Genomic DNA, 18,801 nt, shown 5'->3' on the forward strand with positions numbered 1-18,801 from the left:
AACAAATGAAATCGCCTGCTTTTGAAAAAGGTATTCGCATTTGTAAATAAATAAAAAACCATGGAGTTTTCAGAATGTTGTGCAAATCTAAACAGAACATATTCAGGTAGTGTTTAAGACCCTCTGCCCTTTTTCTGCAGAACACTGTTCTTTGCTGAAGAAGCCCTTCGCTGTGCGGACATTTGCTTCCCGATCCTGTTCTTTGACTGGTAACTGGCAACACAGAGCGGGTTGTGGCATTACACTATAAATTCCAGGACTTGGGGGATCTTTCTCCCAAAAAGATTAAAAAAAAACAAAACAAAACAGTTTATTGTACCTACTCACAGCTGTAATGTCATTGCTGGGTTCGGAACAGATTTGGGAGTCAGCTGGCTAAACGAAATTCAGACTTTTTTTTAGCTCTGGGTAAAAGCTAGTTTGTGAATCTATTTTTTTACGAAGTGACATACCCCCTCCCCACCTTCTGGGTGAGATGTTTAGAAGCAAATCTTCAGAGCTCAGCCTTGTCGTAACCAAATTAGGTCTTTCCACTGGAACCGTGTGGCTGTTCCTGGTGAAAAGGAGGGTTAAGGAACAGAAACCGGGCTCTGAAGCTTTGGCAGCCACGGTGCCTCAACGGGTGCGTAATATTTATCAAGTTAATTGCTTTGCTGACTTTTTTTGAGTTCATAATGCATTAAGTATAGGCTTGAGTTGTTGGACTCAGCATCTTACAGGACCAAGCCTTTGTTTTGCAGGTTTCTTGAGGCAGAGATTGTATCTTTGGTTTTTATAAAGTACTGTTTGCGTGGCCCTTACATACATGTTTTTTATCCCTAGATATGGGGAATAATGGGATGGAAACGTTGCCAGATGGAGAACGTCACAGGTGGTTGTTACTGGTCATGTAAAACTGGTGTTTCCTTAAGTGTCAACTGGTGTCAGGTGATTGTATGAGAATCTCCAATTTAATTCCATTTTAAAATAGGATTTTGATGTTTCAACTCCGGGAATATCAACCATGCAGGTTAAAAAAAAAAAAAAAGGGGCAAATAAAATGGACTCGGCATTTATTATTTAAAAAATGTTTTGGCTTGTGACCTTGTGAGTCAGGTGAGAATTGTTGGCCAAACAGAACGTGGGGTGTGTGCAAGGGAGCAGCTCACCGGAGTAGCACAAGCTGCTTAAAAAGGCAAAAAGCGCGTAACCCCCTTATTTAAGGGCACTTGGCCTGAAATGTTGGCTTTTAAAAAGATGAATTTGTTGCCTGGGAGCCCTGTCCCTGCCAGCGCTGGCCGAGACCAGCCCCGGGGGATGCTCTCTGACAGGCTGAAGCGGGGCCCCGGTGCCCCATAGCACATTGCCCATGACGGTGGGGCCTGGCTGGTTCCCTGCTGCCGGGGGTGAGCTCCCGCGATGGCTATCGATCTCTGTGCGGGTGGCCAGTAGCCATTAGCCCTCACGCTGGGCCCGCCATCTTGGGCCCACAGAAGGGCTGTGGGGACGGCCCTCAGGTGTGCGGAGCCCAGAAGGTTCACCCGACTTCCACACCTCAGGTGTTTTAAATCTCATTAGTGCTGTTCAGCTGGTTTATTCGAGGTGTAATTCATTAAGCCGGGCAAGTTCCCCGTTCCGGGGGGGGTGGGGGGGGCGGCAGCCGAGGTCCGGTGGGAGTCGGCGCGGGGTGGCCGCGGGTGGAAGCGCCCACGGAGTGTTTTCAGGCGCCGTTCAGTTAATTATTAAACCGGCGAACAGATGTGGGCTTCGGGGAGGGGGTAAAGCAGGAGGGACGGTACCGGGGGTGTGGGGGGGAGCGCGGACACCGGGCAGCCCCTCAGGCGGCTCCCTCAGGCGGGCGGCGGGGCGGGGCCGCGCGCGGGAACCCGCCGCCGCCGCCGTCACCTGTTGCCGCCGCGGGGCCGCGCCGGCGTCGAAAGGGTGCGGGCGGCGTGCGCGCCCCCGCCGGCAGGGGGCGAGCGCGCGTGCGCGAGCCGGCGGCGCCGGGCGGCGTGGAGCGGCCTCGTCTTCCTCCTCCTCCTCCTCCTCCTCCTCCTCCTCCTCCTCGCCCGGGGGGCGCGCGCGGCGGGAGGCGGCGCGTGCCGGCGGCGGGGGCGCGCGCGGTGCTCGGCGGCGCAGCGGGGGGATTGTTTGCGCCGCCGCTCGGGGAAGCGGAGCGCGGGGAGTGACACCCCCCCCCCTCCTTTCCTCCTTCTCCAGCCCCCTCTCCCCCCCCGCGGCCCGCCGCCGCCCCCCCTCAGTTCTCGCACCGGCACCCCCCCCCCCCGCTGCCAATATTCCCGAGATCAAGCGCTACGCGGCGGCGGCGGGGCCGGCGGCGGGGCCCGGGGCGGTCGGCGGGGCCGGGGGGGACCGCAGCGAGGCCGCCGCCGCCATGGAAGCGCTGGGACCCGGTGAGAGCCGCGGGGGGGGCGGCGCGGGGGCCCGGCCGGCCGCGGCCTGGCGGGTGGCGGTCAGCGCCGGCCCTGTCAGGCTGCGGGCCCGGCGGGCCGTGTCAGCGTTGGGGACGGAGGCCGCGGGCCCGGCCCCGGCGGGGGCAGCCCCCGCCGTCCTCGGGCGTTCGCGGCCGGGCCGGCAGCCGCCGCGGCCTGGGGCGGGCGGTCCGGTGCGTGCCGCGGGCCGGGCCCGGCGGGGAACCGGCAGCAGGCCGCCGGCGGCGGGCTGACACGCCAGCGGGCTCGGGGGCGCGTTGGCAGCGCCGGGCGGTGAAGTTTGGGAGCGGGTCTGCCCTCGCAGCCCGTGAGGGGCGGGCGGCCGGGGTCTGTGCCGGGGCTGCGGGGTGAGGGACCCCCGGGAGCGAACGGGCCGCGGGGGGGACAGTGACAGCGGGAAGGGGGGGCCGGGGGGGGGCTTCGGTGTGTGCTGTGCAGTGCTCCCTGCACCCGAGTCCTGCGAGCTGCACCATAACAGGTTGTGGTTTTGACATGAAGCTGTTGCTAAGAGTTTAAGGTGATGCTTTCTGAACATAAAGACGTTTTTTTTTTTTTTAACAAACTTTGGGTAAATGTCGGTGGTATTTTGCCTGTGGCACTTTCCTGCTTGTGTCTTATTCCGTGACTATTCTTCTATCAAATGCCTGCAAGATGTATTTCTTGACCTAAGTACTCTGCGCATCTTACCCATCAAGTTCCCGATGGAACTATTGGTGGTGTTAATTTTGGGGCGATAGGAAATGTTTATTGACACAAAGTGCAATTCCAGAAGAATCCAGATTTTAAGCCAGCGGAGGGCTGGCTGGGAGAGCCTGCTGTGTGTATATGTGCTGTTGCCTGTCCTCTCTGGCTTCCCACTGTAGAAGCAGATCCTCTTTTAGTTTTGTAAAACTGCTTCCTGTCTGAAATAACTTGGTCGAGGGTGCTTTGGTGCATAATCCACGCAGAGCAGAGGAAATTAAAAGAGTAACAGCACATGTCACCCTAGTCAGGCCGATCAGGTAAAAATCCGGATGAAACTCAGTGTGACTTGCAGGGCGGCCTGGCTTCAGATGGGGAAACGGTTCTTAGCTTGTTGTCTGGAATCCTTTGAGAAATAACTTTAGGAGGTGCAAGTTTTATCTCCCTTGATCAAAACCGCCTGAGGTCAGCATTGCCATGCTGTTTACAGAACTTGTCAATACCAAGGGAGGAAAATGGGTAAATATAGTTGTCATTTAATCTCTTGCAGGAGGTCAGTGCCTGCACTTACTTCAGACTAATTAGCACGGGATTAATGGATCATCTCTCTAGTATCCAAATAAGCACAGCAAACTTTGATTGCCCTTGATGATTCATGCTTGACCAGACAGCTGTAGTGTTTTAAAGTACCAGCTGTACCCCACAACTGGTTTTGGTACGGTGCTGTGAGTCCCTACTGTCCTGGTGACAGTTAGTCAGGGGGTTGCAGAGGCAGCGACGCGTGGCGTGGGACGGCTGTGGCCCGGCAGCCACCCCGCTGCTGTGGCTTCGGGGAGCTGACGTGTCAAGTGGGCTACGGCTGCTTGCATGCTCTGAGTGCTACTTCTGCTTAAAAATATGCCAGGGTTCCTGTCCTCAGACCGGCAATTTTAATGGGTAATGTCATAGCCATTGGATGGCTTACAAACCCGGTGTAGAAGGTGCCTTGGATTTGGTCCTGGCTTTAGTTTAGGATTGTGTTGAAGTTTGTTGCTGCACCCTGAAGTGTACCCAAATGCGGCTTTCATCCTCCCTCAGCTGATCTGCCTCTCTTCCCTCCCGCTATAAACTCTGAATCTCTGACTTAAATGGATACTGGCAGGTTGGCACAGTCTTACGATACTAAATTTGCCCGAAGTTCTATGATTGGTTTATTATTGCATTCTTGTGTTGTAATATTTTTCACCCCCTCTCCTTTGCTACTCTACAACAGAGGGAGAAAGCTTTGATCACAGTAAGCATTGGCAGATACAGGCAAAATCCATGAAAATACACTAATTGAGTTTGCTTTATATGCGAAGGCTGTGATAGATATTTAGAAAAAGGTCTGTTTAATCTTGTTAACGTGGTATCTCAGATCTTAACACTTTGAGGAAGTTAACTAAAGACTTAACTAGTGACTAGCTTGCGTGAGTACTTTTTCAAGCCTAAGAATTTCCTCCTTAGAACTGTTCCTGAAGCTCTTGCTTTTGTCCAAGTAAGTTCTTCTCCACATCTCATAGGAGTCTATACCTGTTTTATGCTTTCTCCCTTACTCTTCTTTTTAGAAGAAAGCCTGAACCTTTCCTCACTCCTTTCTTCATGTTGGGAGTTTTAAATTGGCTTAAATTGTGCTGTAGGGGAAAAGTATTTCACTACTAACAAAAGTGATCCGTTTGTGATGTAAAGGAAATGACAAAACTGTTTTAGCTTAGATCCAGCATGGAAATATGTTTTTAATTTAGTTTAGAATAAAAATACCCTTTGCCTATTTCCAGATAATATCAATTTTCAGATAAAAATTGGGGATGTATGTCCTAAATATGCCAGGAGTGACAACTGTTAACATCTGGACTTTAACTCTTGGGGGAGGGGGGCGGGAAGAAAAACTGTGGCTTGTGTGGCTATCGGCTAGTTCTAGAAATGGTGGTATGGTGGGAATATATTTGTCTTTACATTATATAAAAATACTTAATATGTAGATGGTTGCATTCCATCTCGGGACTCCGTAGAGTTCGTAACCACAGTCATGAATAAATGTCACTAAAATTTTGAGGATGAATTATGGCACTAACCTGTATATGCTTTAGGGAACACATTTTTTTACCGGGAAGTTCCGAGCAGCTGGAAGGCTGTGAGCCACTTGGAACAGCTCCATTTGCAACCCCAGCGAGCTACTGAAGATTTCTTTCTGCCCTGTCAGAAAGATGTTTCAGCTAAAGCACACCTGAAATGATACTGCACTGAATGATGCGTCCCATCTCATGCATATTTATTTGCCTTCCCCAGGGCCCCCGGCAAGCCTTTTCCAGCCGCCCCGGCGCCCTGGCCTGGGAACTGTTGGGAAACCCATCCGCCTCCTGGCCAATCACTTTCAGGTTCAGATCCCCAAGATTGATGTTTATCACTATGATGTAGATATCAAACCAGAAAAACGCCCCCGAAGAGTGAACAGGTAAGAGTTAATAACAAAAATTAAAGAGTATATATATGCCTCAATTTAAGAAAACTCTACGTCCTGGAAATTCTTCATCCGCTAAAGGCCAGGTTCTGTTTGTACCGTGGTTAGCAGTTGCTCTTCAGTGAACTGTAATATAATAGTCTCCTTATTTTTATTAAGATGTTTTGCAATTGGCCTGTAATCTGGAAGGCTCTAGGAAATGTACGAAGTGTTGAACCACAGCTGGTTTTATTTTCCAGTTTACAAGTGAATGTCCCTGGTAATTGTTCCTCGGTCTATTACACAAACACGTGTGAGCGGCTGAGGGAGGGCATTCAGTTTGCAGGTTGATGCCAACGTTTCAGGGTCCACACGTTGATTGATCCACAGACCACCCTCTCCCACTTCAAGGCAAATGTGTGCTCCCGTGTTTGAGCATCTCTCCAGATCCCAGTGCTCGTGTCTCTGCTGACAGCACGGGTACCTGCCTCGCGTGTAGGCACCCGTGTGCTGAAACCTCCCTGTCTGAGCCTGGAGGTGACTTGGCTATTCTCTAGTGTGTTGCTGTTCTGCTGCCTTCCTCATTTAAGAAAATGGGAAAAAGGAATTTTAAACTGTATAAGACTATTGCTGCATTCTTGTGTTCTTCAACCGAACCCGGTAACTCCCTCTGCAGAGAGGTGGTGGACACTATGGTGAGACACTTCAAGATGCAGATATTTGGGGATCGGCAGCCTGGCTACGATGGGAAACGCAACATGTATACTGCACACCCGTTACCTATCGGCCGGGACAGGGTAAGTCTTACTATAAGCAGTTCTAAGCTTTTGTGGGAAAACTGTTACAGTGTTTGAAAAGTGCTCTTTTATTGACATAAACCCCAAATAGTCTTGGAAGTGACAGGTAGTGCCAGTCAGGGATCTCTAGGAACTTATTGGTGTTCTACTAGAGTTTGTAGTCTTTGAGTTTCTGATTCCCAGCTCTTTAGTTGGAGAATGTGTCAGTGTGAATTAATACATTGTGCTTTTTCAACTGCAAGTAGATTTTTTTTTTTTTTTCACCCCGATAGAAATTTCCTTTTTAATTTGTTAAATGATAAAGTAGTTGTAGATGACAAAATACGCTGTTTTGGTTTGGCTGCACTGTTGAGATACCTCCTCCTGTTCCACAAGAACATGTGGCACAAGTACTGGCAACAGCCACACCAGCGGCACTGGCCCTGCGTGTTCTGGGTAACGGATTCCAGTCTGCATTAACCAGTCCTGATACACAACTTAACCCGTCTGCTCGTCTCCCTGGGGATCTGGTTATTGCTGGTACAGTGCCACGAGGAACACATAAAATGAGTTCACATTTATGCTCGGGGATGATGGTGTGTGAGAATAATCACAGAATCATTGAATAGTTTGGGTTGGAACGGGCTTTTAAAGGTCATCTAGTGCGACCCCCCCTGCAACGATCTCAGGTGCTGTGCTAGAACTCTGAGACTCGTGTTTCGCAGTGAGCCTTCTTTCTGACCAAAACGGGTTTTTTTGCCTTCCATTTGGTTCACAGACATCTGGGCTGACTTAATTGGTTGACTTAAAAAAAAAAAAAAAAAAAAAAAAAGTGTCACGGTTCTCCGGAGCTTTGATGTCACCATACTAATTACTACTTAAAACTTATACTTAAAGATACCTCACTGCAGTTTCTCAGATGAATAAATTACAAGCTTTCAAAATTCCAAGGAAATCAATTGTAATATTTCAAGAGAATTACACAAACTAGGTGTCAAAAATATAGATTTAAAGGTTACCTAGGAGAAAAACGCAAGGTTGGGATAGTCCGCAATCCATAACAAAAGCTTGTGCTTTTTTCTGTTTGATCCTCTCAGGTGGACATGGAGGTGACGCTTCCGGGAGAGGGGAAGGACCAGACATTTAAGGTGTCCATTCAGTGGGTGTCCGTTGTCAGCCTTCAGTTGCTGCTGGAAGCTCTGGCTGGACACTTGAACGAAGTTCCCGAAGATTCTGTCCAGGCGCTTGACGTAATCACACGGCACCTTCCCTCCATGAGGTGGGTGCTTTGGGTGCCTTCCCGACTGCCACGATCCCATCTCTCTCCTAACGTTTGTATTAGTTATTACTCGCTGCTATTCTGCTGCTTTTACGCTTCCCTGCAGTAGAAGGGATGAGGGATGCTGTCGTGTAATCCAACGCCTGCCTTACAAATTTGCACTAGAATAGGGAAATCTGATCTGAACTCAGGACCTGTACCTGCTGGTCATGTTTCTAACAGGAATTTGCTGTAGCCTTTCCAGCTGCGCTGTCGGTAAAGCCTTTGTGTGCTTGCCGTAAGTTAGCTCTAACAGTTCTAACGGACTGTAGAAATTATTTTAAACACTATAGGCATGAATGTAAAAAGGTGTATCGGAAAAGAATGATCAAAGGGTTCATGTTCTTATTTTTTTTCAGGTACACTCCCGTCGGCCGCTCCTTTTTCTCCCCTCCCGAAGGTTATTACCACCCCCTGGGAGGCGGCAGGGAGGTCTGGTTCGGTTTCCACCAGTCGGTCAGACCTGCCATGTGGAACATGATGCTCAACATTGATGGTACATGGGAAATTCTGGCTCGCTAGTGTATCAGAGTTCGCGCTGCTTCTAAATTAAATGTCCTCTTTTTTTTTTTTTTTTTATCCCAGTGTCAGCAACTGCTTTCTATCGTGCCCAGCCTATCATCGAGTTCATGTGCGAGGTCTTGGACATTCAGAACATCAATGAACAAACCAAGCCCCTTACGGACTCCCAGCGTGTCAAATTTACCAAAGAAATCAGAGGTAAAGGCTTGTTCTAAAGCTGCTGCAACAAAATACTGGAAACCTGCTCACATTACACTGTAATGAAAACTTGCAAGGCGTTGGGAAGCCGGCACATTCCTTTTTGCCCTCGTCTTTCCCAAAGGTGACTCCTACGCCTGAATTTATTTAGAGGACTTTTGTGTTGGGTTTTCAGGTCTAAAAGTAGAGGTTACCCATTGTGGCCAGATGAAGAGAAAATACCGAGTGTGCAACGTTACTCGGCGACCAGCCAGTCACCAGACGTATGTACATGAGCACTTTCTGACCGTTTTAAAAATCTTGAGCCTGTTAGATATAGTGGGTACATTGTTCATGCAAGAATAGTTGATTCTGGAGGTGGAGCAGCTGTCGCTTTACAAGAATGTTTAGTCTTAGTGGAGAAGAGGAGTAGTGTGGGTTTAGACCACTGCTTTATTTCCTTCAGCACAGGAAAATTGAAGCTATATCCTGACTTTTTAAATATAGTTATTAAAGGCTAAAATTTTTAAAATAGCTATGAAAAATTCAGTATGTAGCCTATAAAATCTTTTCATAAAAGAAAAGATACAGTGGCTAAGGAAAATAAATGTTTCCAGCATTTCTAGTCTGGAATAGGTTTTTCCATACCATTTTTTTCTTTAAAAAAAAAAAATTCTTGAAAAGTCTAACCAGAACAAATCGTCCTTTATAGGTTTCCTCTGCAGCTGGAAAACGGGCAGGCGATGGAGTGCACAGTAGCTCAGTATTTTAAGCAGAAATACAGTCTGCAGCTAAAATATCCGCACCTTCCCTGTCTCCAAGTAGGACAGGAGCAGAAACACACGTACTTACCGCTTGAGGTGAGAATCTCGCTTTCTCTTGCCCTGCGGTGTATCTTCCGTGAAGCGGTGCCAGGCCCCCTCTCGCTGTTCTGGGCTCCCCAGTTCAATAAGGACAGGAAACTGCTGGAGAGGGCACAGCAAAGGGCTACAGATCATGAAGGGCCTACAACATCTCTTATGAGGAAAGGCTGAGGGACTTCGGTCATCTTAGTCTGGAGAAGAGCAGACTGAGGGGGGATCTGATCAACACCTATAAATACTGAAAGGGTGGGTGTCAGGAGAATGGGGCCAGTCTTTTTTCAGTGGTGCCCAGTGACAGGACAAGAGGGAACGGACACAAACTAGGACATGGGAAGTTCCATCTAAACATGAGGAGGAACTTCTTTTCTGTGAGGGTGGCAGAGCCCTGGAAGAGGCTGCCCAGAGAGGTGGTGGAGTCTCCTTCTCTGGAGACACTCAAAACCCACCTGGACACGTTCCTGTGGGACCTGCTCTGGGTGGACCTGCTTTGGCAGGGGGTTGGAGGAGGTGATCTCCAGAGGTGCCTTCCAACCCCATATCATTCTGTGATTCTGTCCCTGTGCAGGTGTGCAACATCGTGGCAGGCCAGAGGTGTATCAAGAAGCTCACGGACAATCAGACCTCGACGATGATAAAAGCAACTGCACGATCTGCACCGGATCGGCAGGAAGAAATCAGCAGACTGGTAAGTGTTCTTTCCAGCTGAATAGTTGGCATTTGTCACTTCTTATGGTTCTTCCAGAAGCATTGTAGCATGTGTAGTGAGAAATAGAATGACCAACAACTGCAGAAGTTAAAAAAAATCCGACTTCTTTAAAAAAAATCCTTTTAAATAGAAAGCCTATTCGTGGCAAAGAGGACAGAGCCACCTGAAGCATTCCTTGTAGCTACGTAAATACTTTTCTTGTCACCAGGTGAAAAGTAACAGTATGGTTGGTGGGCCCGACCCGTATCTGAAGGAGTTTGGAATCGTTGTGCACAATGAAATGACAGAGTTGACAGGCAGAGTTTTGCCAGCACCGATGCTGCAATATGGGGGCAGGGTGAGTTCCACATCTTGTAAAATACCTTGTCTTGAGGTTATTTACATTAATTAAGTGGTCCCCATATCTTCCCGTGAGGCTTCCTTTGTACGAGCGCTGTGTTGGGCTATAGTCAAGGCAAAGCGGCATTTTGTTTTCAATTTGCCTTTGGATTTTTACCTAGAACAAGACTGTGGCGACACCCAACCAAGGTGTGTGGGACATGAGAGGGAAACAGTTCTATGCTGGCATTGAGATTAAAGTTTGGGCTGTTGCCTGTTTTGCTCCTCAGAAACAATGCAGGGAAGACTTACTAAAGTAAGTATTTTCCTCTTTATTCGGGGAACTTATTTCAGGGTTTATTTTACTCATATTTCTGAAAGGCGTTATGCAATATAAGTTGATCTTAATGCATCTGAGAGTAGAAAGAGGAAATCATGGTTCTGCAACATCTTAAATATTTACAATTTGGGAGGAGACTGTGACAAAGTGCCTAGTTGGCCAGTGACGAAAAGCGTTAATTCCCTCACCACCAAGGCTGCGTTTCCTGCTCTGGAGGCTGCTTTCCGTTTGTATTCTGCTGTTTTTACAAATAACTGATGATGGTCATTCGTTGTAAAACAGGAACTACTTTTTTTCTTAACCTTTACTGCCACCCAGGCAACATACACCACATTCGTCCCCTGTCCTTCAAATTTCTCTGCAGAATCCTAAAGATAGAGGTGGTGTGAACCACTGAAACGTTTGGAAAAATCGCAGCTGCAGTAATGCTCAGATAAGTTTGGTGGAGGAGTAATGGTCTGCCAGAGCATCAGTATTAGTTTGGGGAAATCTGCCTCAATGTTCAACTCAAATGTATGTTTGTTTCCCCAAGACTTCTAAAATTGCAGAAACTGGGGCTTATGGAACCTCCTCAGACAGGATTGTTAAGAAATAATTACTGTAGTGTCAAGTTGCAAGTGCTGTGAAATAGCTGAAATAGCTTAGATCTTGTTGATAAAATTAACGGCAAAGTGAAACATAGTGGAAAAAGCCAGGACAAATCCATTTATATTTAATTTACAGGAGTTTTACGGACCAGCTGCGCAAGATCTCGAAGGATGCGGGGATGCCCATCCAGGGCCAGCCCTGTTTCTGCAAGTACGCCCAGGGAGCGGACAGCGTGGAGCCCATGTTCAAACACTTAAAACTAACGTACGTTGGTCTGCAGCTGATCGTGGTGATCCTACCCGGAAAGACGCCCGTGTACGGTATGGAGAAAAGACTGTCAAGTGTTAGTTATTTGTACGGCGATGGAACTACTGACTGTTCAGGACATTGGAACCACTAACTTCTTTTTCTTCTTTTTCTGTCCCAGCTGAGGTAAAGCGGGTTGGTGACACGCTTCTAGGAATGGCCACTCAGTGTGTTCAGGTAAAGAATGTGGTAAAAACCTCACCACAAACACTGTCCAACCTGTGTCTGAAGATAAACGCAAAGCTTGGAGGAATCAACAATGTGCTTGTACCTCATCAAAGGTGAGATTAAATCTAAAGCTCTCCTTGAAGTCTGGCTTGTCAAGCAAAATGGTGTCATTTTGTTTTGCTTGCTAAAATGGTACCTTTCAAATCATTATGTGCTTTAGAAGTACCCACAGTCTGAAGTGGACAGAGAAGGATGCTTCTGCGTTCAGACTCTGCCGAGTGAGCCCTGTGCTGAGGCTCATCTCTAGAGTCAGAGCCACCCAGCAGTGGGTGTGAAGACAACCTCACAAAGGCTTTTTTTTCCCCCAATATCTCTCTTTCCTGCCTTTGGGTTCTCTAAAGTCTTACCTTTTCCTCTTGCCACAAGCATACTGTATTTCCTTCCAACTTGAAAGAAAAAGGAGTAAGGAGGGGCGACTTGTGATAAATGCTTGTAACTTTGTCTGACTTTAATCCTTTCCTTTTCACTTTCTGTTCTCTGTGGACTGTAAGAGCTTGACGCAGAGAACTTTGTCCTTAAAGATTCTGACAGGTTTTAGTTCTGTTGAATGGTCTGGATATACCTTCCTTGGATGTAATTCTTTTTTCTTCCTCGCCACCCTTGTTTGTATTACTGTTGTTATTACTTATTATTTAATAAACCTTAATCATATCAAACAGGCCCTCGGTGTTCCAGCAGCCAGTGATCTTTTTGGGAGCAGACGTGACTCACCCTCCTGCTGGGGACGGGAAGAAGCCGTCCATCGCGGCGGTGGTGGGCAGCATGGACGGGCACCCCAGCCGGTACTGTGCCACCGTGCGAGTGCAGACCTCGCGCCAGGAGACCTCCCAGGAGCTGCTCTACAGCCAGGAGGTGATCCAGGACCTCACCAACATGGTGCGAGAACTATTGATCCAGTTCTACAAATCCACTCGTTTCAAGCCCACCAGGATCATTTACTACAGAGGGGGAGTATCAGAAGGGCAGATGAAGCAGGTATTGTCTAATGATTTCTTGCGGCTTGTGAAAATTGATTTGCCTTGAAAAATATATTTATGTGGACTGCATTTGCTAAGGGGACAATTAACAGTTTCATTGAGTTTTCCTGGGCAAGCACAATGTGCAGTTATCCTGTCTGATCATCTTCCTTACGAAGTGGCATTTGTACGTGGGGAAAAAAATGAAAGTAATGTTATATGTACTGAATTCAGCACCTTATAGTGAAATCTTCTACTTGTAGGTAGCTTGGCCAGAACTGATAGCGATCCGGAAGGCCTGCATTAGTTTGGAAGAAGATTATAGACCAGGAATAACCTACATTGTTGTGCAGAAAAGGCATCACACCAGACTATTCTGTGCTGACAAAACTGAAAGGGCAAGTAATGTTGACCCCATAAGAAGGAGGTGATGGCAGCAGGAAAGTAAGATTGTTTGGTTAAGTGGGGTGGAATCCATCTCGCCCACTAAAAGGGAATTAACCTGCAGGAGCAGTAGCAGTTCTGTGCGGTAACAGGCTTTCTCTACCAAAATAACCAGTTCCTCCCCTTTTTTTTATTGCTCTAGACCAAGTGGTCAGATGGAACAGCTTGTTCCCAGCCCCTTTTGGAGTGGGCGTACTCTGTATCCCTGTATTTGTGTATCTGGAGCTGGAGCCTGGGTTTTTATGGTCTGGGATTCCTGACTATAAACCGAACTAGCTGTTCAGTTCGTTCTGTCTCCAGACGCATCTGGAAGATTTGCCGATGGCACAAATCCACAAGCCGACTAAAGAACCTTCTGTAGGAAAGTTCTTGATCTCAGGTTTGCTTAAAAAATACAGATCTCTGGGGTGCGAGTGCAAACCAGGGTATGAAATAAATTTATTTCAGAAAGCCTGCATTTTCAGATCCTGAATTACTTGTGTAGGCTTTATCCCACTCTGCAGTTTTAATGGTACTGGCAAGTATTTTATTTTTCTCTGATGACACACCAATTGGATTTAGTGAAGTTTCTAAAAATGGATTCTCGGAGAACATTTTCGTTCCTCCTATGTAAATGACCTTGATATTTTTCCACCTTCTTGAGCAGTAAATGCTCAAACAGCTTTGAGTGGAGCCTACCTTAGGAGATATTTTTGGGTCATTTCCAAAAAAAACCCATGGGCTAATAATAACCTTCCCTCACTAGGTGGGTAAGAGCGGGAACGTACCGGCAGGCACCACTGTGGACAGCACCATCACGCATCCTTCTGAATTTGACTTTTACCTCTGTAGCCACGCGGGAATTCAGGTAACGTTTCAGCTCTGCTGTGCCACTAAACCCTTGTGGTTGTCCCGATGAGTAATGTTGCTTCTATTTAAAGCTTGGCAGACTTAGTCACAGCAGTTGGGTGCCGTTGGGCACTTACTCTCCGTTGCCCTGGTGGAAGGTGCAACCTGCCGGTCCCACCTCTGTCTCTGCTCTCCGGCTCACGCTGCTCTGTCCTCCACAGGGAACCAGCCGGCCCTCCCACTACCAGGTCTTGTGGGATGACAACTGTTTCACCGCAGACGAGCTCCAGCTGCTGACGTACCAGCTGTGTCACACCTACGTCCGCTGTACGCGATCCGTCTCTATTCCAGCTCCTGCCTACTACGCCAGGCTGGTCGCCTTTAGGGCCAGGTACCACCTCGTGGACAAGGATCATGACAGGTAAGGAACTGTGTGCCTCGTCGTCTCGGTGGCCGGATAACAGACCCGAATGATACGCTGCTTGGCCCAGTTGTTGATGGTTGCGTGTGTGTGTCTGCGTCCTTGCAGCGCTGAAGGCAGCCATGTGTCAGGACAGAGCAACGGCCGCGACCCCCAGGCTCTGGCGAAGGCGGTGCAGATCCACCATGACACTCAGCACACCATGTATTTTGCTTGAGAGCAGCTGGGGAGATGAGGCAAAACCGACAGCCCACGCAGTCCCGAAGCATTTGAATTCCAACTGCTTGGCTGGGGCCCGGCTGACCCCGGCCTGCCCACTACCAGCAGCTCTGAACAGTCGCACTGAATCTGGACTTCACAGCAACGTCTGATGCACCAACACAATTGAGCCATTTGTTTCATTATTTTATGTAATAGAAATTCATAGACTGTCTTTTCTGATGCATTGGACTGAATTTTTACCTCAAAGCGCAAAAGGCCGATCATCCTGAAATTTTTAAAGGACTTGGCACGAAAGGTTTCTATTGAATATTTTGCTAGCTCTCGTTTTTAAGTTATCTCCTCATCCCATTAGTTCATCGTGAGGCCGGATCCCCCGTCTCCGTGCGCTGCTTCGTGAGTACGCGTAGTACGGCAAAATGTTCGACTCCAGTTAAACGTAAGCGTTGAATTGTGTGGGGCCATAGATTTTTTTAATGGAGATTTTAGACTTCACTACTGTAAATGCCTTTTAACGAACATAACTTTCACAGGTATTGCAGTTTTTTGTCAGTTTGACTGATTATCTTTTTAATCTCTGCAGACTTCGGCTGCGAAGCAATTGCACTATTCTGCGAGTTCAAATAGGTGGTTCTTGTTCTGTGAATGTGTAATATAACCAGATAGTGATGCCTGTCAGTAGATTTTAATTATAATGGTTACAAATAATACTGCCATGGTATCGTAACAAGTACTGAACCATCATTTCCCCCCTCTAAAAATGATAAAAACAAAAAAAAAAAAAATTAGCTTTTAGGTATTTTGCAAACTTTTACAAAAGTGCCCACTTTATGCTGCTGTGTGGTTTGATAAATCTAAGTGATTTTAAAACTTTTTTCTCATAGAAGGTTTAACTTTGGCAATAAATATTTGTTTTTTAAGCCCCCCCAACAGTGTAATTTTCTAGCTGAGGATTGTGCATGAGTTGAACCAACATTCTCGTGTCGTTTTCTGAACACACAATTTGGCAGTTTCTGAAACTAATTAGAAAAGACGCACTTCCATGCTTTTTTTAAGAATTATTTTTAACTGTTTTATATTCACTGTTGGTGTCCTGTCTAAAACATTTTTTTATAAGCTTGGAAACTGGGTGTTACGTGTAGGAAAGGCTTCCCAGCCTGCGCGGTCTAAGCGTACTGTGTGACAGGCAACCTGAGGACTCCTACCAGCATTTGAACCTTTTTTCCCCTGGGGATCTGGGTTGCGCACACAACTGCATCCAACAGCATCCTGAACCAACGTCCATCTCGGAATCTGATTCTGTCCCAGCCTAGAAATTAGGGTTTTTGGGTTTTTTTTTTTTTAATCTGCTTGGCTTTTTTCCAGCTGCAACGTGTGATGGAGACGAGGGGCTTGGTTTCACCGAGTGCTCTTGGAATCCAGGAACAGAGCAGGTTTAGGAGTAGATTCCTCGTAGTGTTACCGTGAGTTACCGCAGATTAAAAGCTTCTTCCCAAACGGAGCGGAGCCGACAGCACTACTCTGAGGAGTGCGAGGATTGCACTGTGGTCTCCGATGCCCGAGTGGGCTTTGCTGCTGCGTTGTCCGCTGTTCCAAAGCCCCCTCAGAACTTCAGCAATAGGAAATGCTGTTTCCTTCAGTCTTTAAGCTTGTAAATAAATTAAAGTTTACATTTCTAAATGCTGGGGTTTTTTTCAGTTGTACCAGAGTACGCTGAATTAAGTCTTCAGTTTTATAACCTTCTTTCAAGTAGTATGTCTCATTAAATTAAGTTTAAACTTTTTTCGGTTGACAATGAGACTGAAGCAAACTCTGCTCTTGGCACGTACTGTGGACAGGTTTAGACTGAAAAAAGATAAAAAAAAGGTTCTTTTTAGGTTTTTTTGAATTTTTTTTAAAGAATACCTCACTTGTGTAATAAAATCAGGACATGTGGGTGGGAGACTGACCGCTGCTTCAGCTCGATGGCTGCTTTTCTCAGTACTCGTTCAGGGAGAAGACAAAAAAAAAAAAAACTTTAGAATGAACTTTGACTGACCCAACACACGGAGAACTTCGGCACCTTGAAAAGAAACTGAGCACCCTTTTTTTTTATTATTATTTTTAGGTTATAGGATCAAAGATCGCTGTTTTGAGTTTGTGCACTAGGCGAGAATGTGACTGGTTTAATCGAGGGTGCGTAAAATAGAGTTAATTTTCTCACCGGTGAGTTAGTTGTCCAGTGCCAAGCACTCCTAGTTCAGACTGAGTGAAGTGAGAGCCTCTCCTTTGTTTGCCTGTGACCGGACGGAGTATTTACCCTCGGACTGTGCGGAGTGAGACCTCGGCTGGCCCCGGGACACTGGGCCCCAACCGTGGCTCCGTCTCCTGCTGGAAGGCGGTGGGAGGGGAGCGCTGGGATCCCTCGGCACAGACGGGATCCGGCTCCGGGCAGCGCTGTCCTCCCCGCATCCCAGTCCCGGAATGGACGGGCCGGAGGGACCCCCTGGGACTGACCGAATCGTGATGCATGTGTCAATCAATGGGAAGATGTGCATTCTGTAGATGTAGTTCTTTAGGGTGTTTTGGGTTTGTTTTTTTGTTTTTGAGTTTGTTTTGGTTTTTTGTTTGTTTTTTTTTTTTTATAAATAAAGCCTGTTGGCCACTGTTTAGCTATGTGGTGTGAAAGATTTTAAATGTAGCAAAGTTTAAAGAGTTGGGGAAGGGGGTGGTTGACTTTAAAAAAAAAAAAAAAAAAAAAAAAAAAAAAAAGGGCAGAAATCCCATTTTTCCACCCAGTTCTGCTTGCGTTGTGACCAGCTGAATTCTGACCAAGCTCTGGCAATCAGTAGTTAGCCTGTCTCGGCCATCGGAACAGCCCGGCTTCCGTATTCCCGTTGTGAGCACCACAGTCCCGTCTCGTGCCTGTAGCTGCATCCAAAGGGCACAAGCGGTGGCCGTGTCCAGGCACAGACTCCTTCCCGTGGCGCCTCTCGGAGCTGCCCGGCCCCGGGGAAGGGCGTCCCCCCCCTCCCTGTTCAGATCCAGTGTTTGACGGAACCTCCCCCCAAACTACCTTTGTGGATGATGTGCTGTAGGATTTTTCTTGCTCAATAGCGAGGGAGCGCCTCTGCCTTCGTTTTGGGAAGGCGGGGAGCGGGGGACATGGCGCCCACGCCGTCTCCACCACCGGGATTCCCTTGTGCACCGGAGGAAGGATCTTGTAATATCACTTACGGATTTTCTTATACCTTGCTATTGACATTTTCATATTTCTATGTCTAGAGGCTGAAACTTCAGTGTGAAATGTTTGCATTTGTTCATTTTGACTTATGATGTAATTTTTGTTTCTATATTGTTAGACTTGTAATGTTTAAAACTGTATTTTATTAACTTTGGACTGGATGTATGTCTCTAGCAATACGAGGTACTCTTTCTAAACTGTTATGGGTGGGTTAGCAGCCCCATGTTGCGGTAAGATGCTGGTCGTGTACAACTTGCAATGTATTTTATTATTTTTTTTTCTTTTTTTTTAGCCTGCAGGGATATTTTGTGTTCATGTGTCCAAAAATAATAATAATAATAAAAAAAAATATTGGCATTCTTGTGCCAAATGTTCTGTTTTTCCTTGTTGATGTCTAATAAATGCAATGTACAGAGTGAGCAACCGCTACTGTTGCCTGTAAACAAATGTCTTAAATTATTGAACTTTTAATTAAAACTTGTACACAATGTGTAACCTGTGGAACTCATTGCCACAATATATTTATTTCTGGTAGGATTTGGAAATTGACGGAAGTAGAGGTGGGTGACACCTGCAGTGACACTGACGGGAGGCCTCACCCCGCCTGGACACGACCGGGGGAGATGTTCAAAAGGGGCGGAATTTTTCATGCTCTTGGCAATTATCTGGCAACGTCTAGAGAAAATACGGTGTCAACAGACCCTGTGTCTGCCTGGAGAAGTGATTCTGTATTAGACAGCGGCAAATTCATAAATAGCAGAGCCGTTCACTGATCACTATTTCAGGTGAGGGTTTGTTTCCTCAGACAACGGAACTTCACTGAAACTACTACTTTAAGGACAAAAAGCTTCTGGATGAGGCCAAAATGCAACAGCTCTGAATGGCTTAAAGTAACCCGTGTCTTCAGCGACCCCCTGCGCTGGGTTTTAATTGTTTGCAGCGGGGATCCTGCGGGTTTGGGACTGGGATTGTTCCACGGTGAGGGATGTTATCCCAG

The 18,801-nt window shown here is 47.1% G+C and overlaps 1 protein-coding gene across 2 annotated transcripts; it reads left to right on the forward strand.

Annotated features, from left to right (window-relative positions):
- The first annotated feature begins 2,374 nt into the window (after positions 1-2,374).
- On the forward strand, positions 2,375-15,337 carry AGO4 (argonaute RISC component 4). Of its 2 annotated transcripts, XM_074162196.1 has the most exons (18): positions 2,375-2,393; positions 5,421-5,586; positions 6,248-6,368; positions 7,445-7,626; positions 8,025-8,161; positions 8,251-8,385; positions 8,561-8,648; positions 9,077-9,224; positions 9,793-9,912; positions 10,142-10,270; positions 10,434-10,567; positions 11,315-11,499; positions 11,607-11,766; positions 12,373-12,688; positions 12,933-13,067; positions 13,859-13,960; positions 14,163-14,362; positions 14,471-15,337. In XM_074162196.1, the coding sequence occupies exons 1-18, from the start codon at positions 2,375-2,377 to the stop codon at positions 14,577-14,579; spliced, it is 2,586 nt and encodes an 861-aa protein (XP_074018297.1). In that variant the 3' UTR covers positions 14,580-15,337. The 2 variants fall into 2 exon arrangements, with proteins under 2 accessions (XP_074018297.1, XP_074018298.1); XM_074162197.1 differs by lacking the exons at positions 2,375-2,393; positions 13,859-13,960 and having other exon boundaries at positions 5,444-5,586.
- Positions 15,338-18,801: the final 3,464 nt, after the last annotated feature.

Source organism: Numenius arquata, chromosome 21 (genome assembly GCF_964106895.1).
Source record: "Numenius arquata chromosome 21, bNumArq3.hap1.1, whole genome shotgun sequence".
Taxonomy (NCBI): domain Eukaryota; kingdom Metazoa; phylum Chordata; class Aves; order Charadriiformes; family Scolopacidae; genus Numenius; species Numenius arquata.

Coding starts and splice junctions, on each gene's coding strand:
- AGO4 (XM_074162196.1), top strand. Junction 9,225..9,792: donor ACACGTACTTACCGCTTGAG/GTGAGAATCTCG, acceptor GTCCCTGTGCAG/GTGTGCAACATCGTGGCAGG. Junction 11,767..12,372: donor GTGCTTGTACCTCATCAAAG/GTGAGATTAAAT, acceptor CATATCAAACAG/GCCCTCGGTGTTCCAGCAGC.